Below are 9279 nucleotides of genomic sequence, written 5' to 3'. Positions count from 1 at the left end.
GAGGCGATGTGGCATCTTGCATCAAAATCCTGGAAGAGATTGCCATGGAAATGGCTAAAGAAGATGAAGAAATGGCCAAGAACACAAAACAGCGCGAGGCTCTATCAGAACGAGGAAACAATGCGCGCGAGGTGGAGCGAGCAGAGCAAATGCTGAAGCGACAGCTTGCCAAATGGAATGAGCGGACAGAGAAGCTGCGCGAGCAGAGCAACCAAAAGGCGCAAGATGCCAAGGAGAAGATGCACGAGCTGCGAGCCACGCACAAGAAGCTCACGGAGGAACAAACAAACAAGGGCAAAGAAATGGAAATTCGAAGAGTGAGGATCGAACAGACGGAGAAGAAGGTATGCAACCCCCCTTTACGCTGGATTCAGTGCTGGAACGAGATGCTAACAGCGGCTAGATGCTTGATTTGAAGGAAAATATCGAGAATGAGGTTCATTCGGCATATGACGAATATCTCAAAATGGAAGCCCACATCAAACTATACATTACTGAGATGGAGCAAACAGTCGGCTAAACGAGTTTGAGAGAGAGTAACATTTGGTCCTTTTTATTTTGAAGCCCGATGGGCTGAATGCATATGTTGGAATGTGGCGACAAAATGGCGGGTTCACAGGCGTATATATATAAGTGACAGAGATAGAGATACCACGGTTAGGGCGTTGCGGTTGTCAAGGGAATCTATTTATGTATGGGATGGTTGGTTGACGATGATGCGGGCATGATTATTGATTTGGTGGGAGCCGGCCATTGCCTTTTCTGTAAATGGGGCTGCTAACTTGGCGCTAGAATCAGCTGAAATATTTTTTGAAATACCACGTTCTACAAACACACACGCCGCTCCTTAAACAGTGAATATTTTGAAGTTACCGAATCAAGCCACCGGTTGAACAGCTTTACAACAAGAAGATGACGCTCTATCCCGGACTTGGCCTGCCCCTGAGGCATTATCCTCTAGAATATGATCCTCGAGAAGATCACAAGTTTTACCCGCTGGGTCAACACGCGCATTGTTGTGACTCGCACTCCGCTCTGCTTCCCGTGCGTGAAGTTGCTATGATGAACATTATGGAACAGTTGACCGACAAGGAAAACTGGCACAACCTGGTCTTCAACGATGAGATTGTGAATGAGTGGCGGAAAGAAGCACTCGAGAAACCGAATCGAGTTTACTGGAAAGAAGCTACTGATAAAGGACCGGATGCTCGTGACTGGGAGGTGCGACGGCCGCGTGGGATTGTGGATGCCGCTACTTTCGACTATGTTTGTCTCGCTATTGGAACCCTCTGATGTGCGATATGCTAACCATACCAGTGCGTCAAAGAGCTTCGAAATAAAGCCAGTTACTACGTGGAGACGGGCATTATCCCTACTCTCGACGCATCTGCAGCCATCGCAAAGTCAGACGTATTGGTTGCAGTAAGCCTCCGGGCTGAATTACAGGAAGCCTTCAACAAGCTCAAGTTGGATCAAAGATCGAAACCCAACTGGCACCCTAGATCCAATGAGCAGGTGTTGGATCTGGTGCATCCTTCCATGTATCCTCTAGTATACGGACGAACTAGGGTGCTTCAGGACGAAGTTGTCGGCGTTACTGATGCGATCCATAGGTGGGCGGGAAAAGGAGAACCCATCGCCAAGGACATCAGTAATCCTAGTCGCGACCGTTGGGGAATGGCTTCGCTGGACTCGTATTGGTCTAACACGTACCAATGGCTTCCTGCCAATGTGGAATTCATGGAGGACGGCACTGTCAAGTTTGCGAGCTACATCAACAACTTGCATCCTCAGAAATATCCGCAAATCTACCGCACCATCGAAAAGCTTATTGAAGCCGCCCTCCCGACTTGGGATCAGTGCTTATCCCTGCGACTCAAAGATGGAAAGAAGAATGGTGCTGGACGCACCGGATCTCGGTTTCCGTTGCAGGATATCAAGTAAAATCTCCGACTTTTCCTCGTAAACTGTCTTCTTTTCTGCCATGACTGACAGCTTATCTAGTGACGAAGTCGCGGGCATTTGGGATCCCTCAAGCCCCCAGCCGTTGGATGAAGTTGATGAAGATGACGGTGAAGACGATGGTAGAGCTAGTGAAGACGACGACGAAGATGAAGACGACGTTGAATTTGCAGAAGAAGAGGAAGATCCAGCTATTGTTGAGTGGAAAGAAACGCGAAATCCAATACACCCCCGCGTGCCCGAGTTCGAGGACATAGAATATGCCCAGCGTGAGACAGCTCGCCTAGCCCACAAGTTCAAGAAGACGGGCCTTCAAGTCATAGTCAAAATGACATCTATTGAGCTCACGCCGGAGAAACCAGAATTTCCCGCTGGTGAGTGGGACATAACTAAGGAGTGGCACGTAAGTAAGGAGTGTAATTGCTCACGTTTCCCGCCCACAGACTTGAGAGTCTCGAATTGTATACTGACATGGCAAACGTTAGGTTGATGGACAGATGAACGAACACATCTGCGCCACAGCGCTATATTGCGTGGATAGCGAAAATGTCGCTCCTAGCAGTATCCTTTTTTGTATGCAAACAGAGCAAGGTCTTGGTGGAGTCTATGAGTCAGTTACGAACTTTACATGCTCCTGGTTGGAGCGCACCCACGGAACGAGCCTCGAGGACGGCGGCACAAGACGGCAGATGTACGGAGCCGTGCAAATGCAGGAGGGTCGTTTGTTGGCGTTTCCAAATGTGTTGTGAGTCAGAATATGTCTTCCTTCCAGCGATCCATCTTCATTGATGCTTACAATTAGTCCAGCCAGCATAAAGAGTCTTCGATCAAGCTAAAGGACCCCAGCAAGCCAGGAACCAGACACCTCATTTCACTACGACTTGTTGACCCCAGTATGCGAATCATCTCTACGGCCAACGTTCCGCCACAGCAGCGTGACTGGTGGCTTGGCGCAGTTTTGAGACAACCTCTTCAGTCCGACGGCTCTACGCTGGCAAACCTCCCGCCGGATCTTGTCGCGATACTGGAACAGAAGAACATGTCTGGCGGTGAGCTGCCTGTTGAAATCTTGGACATGGTACGAGCCCACTTACACAACGACGAGTCTTTTCTGCCGATGACCGAGGAAGAAGCCAGAAAACATCGGGCTGAGCTATTGCAAGAGCGTATCGAACACCATACTCGAGCCTGGCTTTCGTGGGCAGATAGCGCGTATGTTCTTTGAGATGTAATCCATAATGAAAGAGGACGAGACTTCTACGAACTTACGATGCATGCTCTTTTGCTATTGTTATAAATATAGTCATTTGTTTCTGCAACTTTTAAATTTTATGATGTATTTGAGTGTGCTTCCGGTCACCAAATACAGTAACTTGGACTTCATCCCTTGTCCTGCCGCTCAAACTCAAACCATCGAGCGAGCACTCTTCTCACAGCAACTGTGCGTCCACTCCACGGTTCATCACTCTTCATAGCAGTGCCGCTTAAAACGGGCAACTTTTCCTCTAGAAATTCGTTCAGAGCTTCAAATCCCATTGCCCCTCTTGGTTCTACCACGGCTGCTCTGAAGGAGTTTCTCGCAGCAGCCTCAATAAGGTAGGTTGCCGTGGTGCCGATGCCTTGAGCCGACCACTCGACGCTGTCGCGGTGGATTTCCAAGAGGCCGTAGACAATGAGCATTGGCGGGCCAGAATCATTCTTGTTTGGCGATGATGATGATGGTGGTGGAGGTGGAATCTTGGAATCTGAGGCGGAAAAAGTACCGAGGAATGCACGGAGATGAGTGCTGCTGGGGACGAATAAGAGGCGGATGTGGCGTGAGACGGCGGTTTGGAGGAGGGTTTTGCGCTGTAGAGGGTGGATTTGAGGTGGTTTGGTCGATGAATAGTCTTCTTCTATTTTTTTAGTAGTATTTTCGTTACTATCTGCTGCTGCTTGCGCTTGGAGATAGAGCTGCAGGCTGACGTCCTCGGTGAGAGCTTCGATGAATGTGTGCTTGGGCCAGCCGATGAGGATCGTGGTTGGGTATCTGTGGTGAGTGACGATGTATTGGAGGAGTTCGGATGGAGTATATGGGGAGAGGACGATGGGATTGGAAGAAGATGATGATGACATGATGAGTTGTTGAAATGCGGCTGTGAGTTGTGAAGAGCATCAGCCATGTAAGTGAATTGTGTAGTTTATGACGGCGGATAATCTTCCCGAAGTTTTCCCGTGGCACATTCTTATAACCTCACCATTATCACAAATTGGACGTTTCCGGATACATGTTGTTAGAATATATGTGGTAAACTATTGACAGTCAGTTCTGCATCTAATTATACGAGTTATAGTACTCCTATTCATGTCACAAATTGCTTTGATTGTTCAGCGAAAATATACCCAATGAATGTTGTTACGGACGTCCAGCGCTACGGGGCTTGGTTAGCCATCTCTATATTTGGCATGATGTTCTATCTTTCCATTACATAGCAGATTTGAGCTGTATGTAACGAGTAGGGGCGGCAACTTTTTTTTTCTAGAACAAGCATCTAAATAGAAAAAAGTAATAAGACGCTCGAAGGTGGTGGAACACAAACAGCTTATCTATATAGGTATCCGGGGTTTCAACGATACATTTGGTGCTGTTTCTTGGCTCAGCTAGTTTTTTGTAGTTATGGCCCATAAGGGTGCCAACATATGTGGTTCATTTCAATTGCCTTGGTACCATCGGTTCCTATAGATATACTGGACATATAAGATGAAAGCCACGCACTTATTACCCAGGTTACAGTCAGGTACGTGCACCTGCAAATACACTTACTGATGGTTATATAGGTAATGGATTAGAGGTTGACAAGTAATATGTATTCCAGATTTATTGATACATTCTATTACTCTCTACATATGTAAATTCTATTACTCTCTATGTTTAACTCTAGTCATGAGTGCTTTATACTACAATCCCCGACGGTATGTGTCTTGCGATATCTCGCTCAAAAATATGTACTTGGGTACAGTTATTATATAATCCAATACAACGAGAAAACAATGTACTCGGATGAAGTTATAACACAATCCAGTCAACTGCACACTCTTCCGGAAGCTCGAATAGGGTACCGGCCTTTGTCTGTAACGTCATGTAAAAAGATCCTTCAGGAATCAACAGTCGTGATCCTCGAGTTTCTTCAGACTTTTGCCCCACGGCGCGAAGCATTATACCTTGGATCCGCACTTGAGAAGACGGCACACCAAATCCAGGAGCATAGTTTGCGTTTTCGAAAAGGCTTGATATAACAACAAAGTATGTCCCGAACTCCCCCCTGCCAAATTGAGGCAGGTCGGCCAAATTAATTGGTTTCTTCTTTTTAAAAAGGGGCATTTTTTTCTTGAGACGTTTGTCGTCGAAAGCACTTTGAATAGTTGCGTTGGTTATGCCCTGGGTTTTGGAGACTGCAATGCGGCTTGGAGCTAGTATACAAGCCCTTTTGATCATAACTCGGCCAAGTTCATCGATGGCCCATGAAGAAACCGAGTCGTGTGCCTGCTGGTTGCCTAGCCAAAGAGCCGCGTTTGTCCCAAAGCATTCACCGGCTGTTCCGAATGGCATCAGAGAGCCACTTGTTCCAGACGAGCCCGAGGCTGAATAGTCGCGTACGGTGCCTTTGCCATCGAAGCAGGTAAAAGTGTGCGCTGCCTTCATCCGACCCTCTTCATATATGGACACATGTTTCGTATAGCCCATGTAAAACTCAGTCGGAATCAAGCGTTTTACCTCGCTGATGAACGCTCTGCAGTACTTATTAAGAATCAAATCCGACTCCGGACTGTATTGACCCGCGACAACTCGATCGTACCACCGGCTGGCACCAACAACCGACATTATGGCCTCTGACCTCCCTTCTTTGCAGTACCGCAGGTCTTTAAGCCGAATAATGTCAATCTGTCGGAGGCTCAGGAGCTCGCTGAGGCCGGTCAACGTTTCCCACTTGCGCAACTCCTATATTGCGTCAAGCAGGTGTGGTTCCGTGATGCTTCCGGGAGTAAGGCTCTTTTCATACTTCTGGAGGATACACAAAGCCCCATTTAAAGGTATCCGAGTGTTTCCTCCCAAACAAAGAAACTTCCAATCCCATGTCGCAAGCCACATGTCGGGTCTTAGACACAGTTCTTGTAGCGTCCATAGGGAAGTGAACCAGAAGTTTATAGGTTGGCTCGTTTCTTCCCCATGTCCCATCTGTTGCTTGCTCCATTGCTGGAACTCCGGCCCTTTGGGCGTATCCTCCGGCTTTGAAGAGAGCTCTGTTAACCCATCCTCCATCTGCGACAATGCTCCAGCCATTCTCCGCTCTCGCTCATGCTGCGACTCCTCCTTGAGCGTCTCGTCTATGCCGATCATTGACAAGGCAGCGAATTCGATGAGCCCTCCAAGGCAAGAAAAATCATCGACGTCATGGAACCAAGCAATTGCACGCTTAGCATTGCGGAATATTGAGCCTTGTCGTGATATTTCTTGCCTTTTGAGAATGCTATGCTCTTTGTCTAACGCTTCGCCCTTGCATCCCTGTGGTATACAGACTAGATCTAACCAGGCGTAATCGGTATCAATCTTGGTACCAAGGCGATGTAGGCTTTGCGGTAGAGATTTTATATCGAACATGGCATTTTGAGGGACACGATACTTCATGCCGTTTGGTATGTAGTATCCATCGTTTTCGCTCATCCATCTGCCCCATGTATGACTGATCGCAGTATAGGCAGGACGCTTTGGGCCCAAGTCCCGAGTTCGGACCAAGCATCTGTTATTTAGATGCCACAGATACTCGGGCCATCCACCAAGGCCAAAGGAATCCTCCTGCTTGTCCTTGAGCCATGGACATGCTGCGATACGAGGGCCACAATCAAGTGTCGGGGGGGGGCATAGACTGGACGCTTCGACTGGACGAACCCAGGAACACTCGTGTGTGAATCCAGTCCCATTTCTGCTGGCAAGCATAGGACTAAAGGATCCAGGCCGAGTATCAGAACTCCGGTCGCTTATTTGCGAACAATGCAACGAGGCTTGCCGGTAATAGGCCTCTCTTGCCGCATGTATCCTATGAGCGCGCAGTGTAGAGTAGCCTTCGCTGGCTTCATCGACGCATGTGCGAAAGTCGCCGAATTCAGCCACGAAGAGTCGATATAAGGCCTTGTCGTAATCGGAATGTCCTGCCTCTCTGGACTGCAAGTCGCTCAGTGTCTCTGAAAGGTTGCTCTGTATGCAGATCCACAGCTCTTTGTATCTATCGGTGAAGCGTCTCAAGCGTGGTGTCTGATGAACAAGAAACTGTAACTGAGAGCAGTATAAGAGAGGAGTCGAAGGGCGACCGTAGGCTGCTGTCCACCAGTCAAAGAGCAGCCGGTATGAGTTTCGCTGCTCTTCTCCTAGTAGATCAGCATGGCTGATGGAGACGAAGTGCTGGAGACGAAACCAGTTGATCAACGATCGGGAACTCTGCATTATATAACTTTTCAAGGCTCCTGGCTTTGATGTCACTTCCCAGTCTAGAGGTGCGTAGACATCTTCAATCAGGGACATCAGCGGGCGGGCTTTCGACTTTCTTTGAGCGCTTCGGGGTTCAAAAATGTTTCGAATGTTCTTTGTGGCATTATCTAAATACGCCGGAAATAGTAAGTACCTTGATCACGAATGTCACTCGTCTCCACTAAGGATGAGGCGCATAAAGAAATGTCCACCACCAACGTACCGCATTTGCCCATCAGCAGGGGCATGTAGACGGTCACAAATAGCACTCGTTTCAGATGCAATCTGTTCAAAGAAGGTGTCTTTCGTACTGTAAAGTTGTTGTACAGACTTTGTTCAAGCCACGGACAGGCGATACATGCAGGGAGCGAGCGAAGGGAGTAGAGGCGTCTTGGATCGTTCATCTTTGCCAGTTCACGAGTATGTCGAAGAGAAGAAATTGAAAATAGCCATGTGAACAAACTCAGTTTATACACAAAGAAAAGGAAACCCACGGTACTACTACATATTCTGCAAACTTTGAACGCTGCGGACACTGTGGATTCTTTGAACACTTTGGGTTCTTTGAGCCCTTTGTACGTGCGGCTGTCCCGTTTCCGAACTGCGCCCTCCAAGATTCTTTGAACATGCCGCCCTTCTATTTTCGGGATGACCCTTTGAAAGAAAACTCCGCCTACTATGCGTCATACCATAGTAAATCAGTCTAGATAGCTATTGAACAGAATCTGGTTCACACTTCATCGCCCGCGCAAACGAATAGATATCTTGGATGCGTAGTATATAGTACATTGGGTACTTTTCTGGTCACTTGGAGCATATATTTCGCTGGCCACCTGTTAGCGATGGTTTCTACACATTCTCCGAAGTGGCAAGTAATAGGTCTAGTCGATGTATCCGCGAGAAGTAAAGCTTTACAATAACAAAAGGGCCGAGATGGTGAAAAGAATGCGAAAGAACGTCCAAAAGTGGAAAGAGTACACTGGGACATTAGCTTTCTGATTGCTTCTAGAGTTAGATGATGATACAGAAGCTGAACTGCATCGGGTAGAATCTACATACGTACATGTAGTTACCACAGGGACAAAAGATGCAAAGCGACAAAGGCTACCAACTATCCGCATGAGGGCAGAAATAAACCGAGTCCTTTGATGGGACCTAGCTGCCATACACAAGTGTTTGATGAAACCTAATTGTTGTCCAGATGTGGCATCAAAGACACTTTAACACCACTGGATCCTCTCGATATTCTTTCAGTCCTGACATCTTACCCCAGTATTTCGCATTCGCGCTCGAGAGATGCTCTCTTCTCAAGTCAAGCTCGATGATACAAGTGCTCTTCATATTTTCTAACTTCATGTTGTCCAGCGAGTTACCCAGACACATAGCCTACCAACTTTAAGTGTGTCAGAGTACACATCTTACAACTCACGTGGGAGGAATCTGGCGAGAGTACCTACGCGTCGGCTACCTTGATGAACTGCGCAGCACATGTTACGATACATTTTGCCTTTTGTAAACATGTATTCTATGCCTTTCCGAGAGGCGCAGCTAGACAGTTGATTGTTAGGTCTTTGGAATCAGGTACATTACACTGAATCAATGCACGCGCATCAACCTGGTCTTTCCCCTGTATGCTGTACCCGCGCATTGAGCAATGTTGCCCCGCCACTCGTATCAAACGGAGTCCAGTCATAGCCATCGTGTAACTCTAGCGTCATGTCGTTTGTTTATTTGTTCCTTCATTTTCCAACGCCCACTGATTCAATGGTGTATTGAACGCCATGACTGCGGAGGAGGGCAATAGAAACCGCTGG

The 9279-nt window shown here is 47.6% G+C and overlaps 3 protein-coding genes across 3 annotated transcripts; 1 reads left to right on the top strand and 2 right to left on the bottom strand.

The window, feature by feature from the left end:
• Positions 1-912: 912 nt before the first annotated feature.
• On the top strand, positions 913-3187 carry TGAM01_v204027 (hypothetical protein; the record flags this gene model as incomplete). Its single annotated transcript, XM_018800576.1, has 5 exons — positions 913-1266; positions 1318-1940; positions 2005-2365; positions 2448-2707; positions 2770-3187. 5 exons carry the CDS (start codon positions 913-915, stop codon positions 3185-3187), a joined length of 2016 nt encoding a protein of 671 aa, XP_018666041.1.
• Positions 3188-3342: 155 nt separating this feature from the next.
• Positions 3343-4077, bottom strand: TGAM01_v204028 (hypothetical protein; the record flags this gene model as incomplete). The annotated part of the gene is made up of 1 exon (XM_018800575.1): positions 3343-4077. The coding sequence occupies one exon, from the start codon at positions 4075-4077 to the stop codon at positions 3343-3345; it is 735 nt and encodes a 244-aa protein (XP_018666040.1).
• A 931-nt stretch (positions 4078-5008) lies between these two features.
• TGAM01_v204026 (hypothetical protein) lies at positions 5009-7869 on the bottom strand (the record flags this gene model as incomplete). Its single annotated transcript, XM_018800574.1, has 4 exons — positions 5009-5941; positions 6003-6111; positions 6204-7593; positions 7689-7869. 4 exons carry the CDS (start codon positions 7867-7869, stop codon positions 5009-5011), a joined length of 2613 nt encoding a protein of 870 aa, XP_018666039.1.
• Between the last annotated feature and the right edge of the window lie 1410 nt (positions 7870-9279).

The sequence above is a fragment of the Trichoderma gamsii genome, assembly GCF_001481775.2.
Source record: "Trichoderma gamsii strain T6085 chromosome Unknown Scaffold_11.2, whole genome shotgun sequence".
NCBI lineage: Eukaryota > Fungi > Ascomycota > Sordariomycetes > Hypocreales > Hypocreaceae > Trichoderma > Trichoderma gamsii.
The sequence above is the reverse complement of the archived record's forward strand: the minus strand, read 5'-3'. Positions and strand labels throughout refer to the sequence as shown.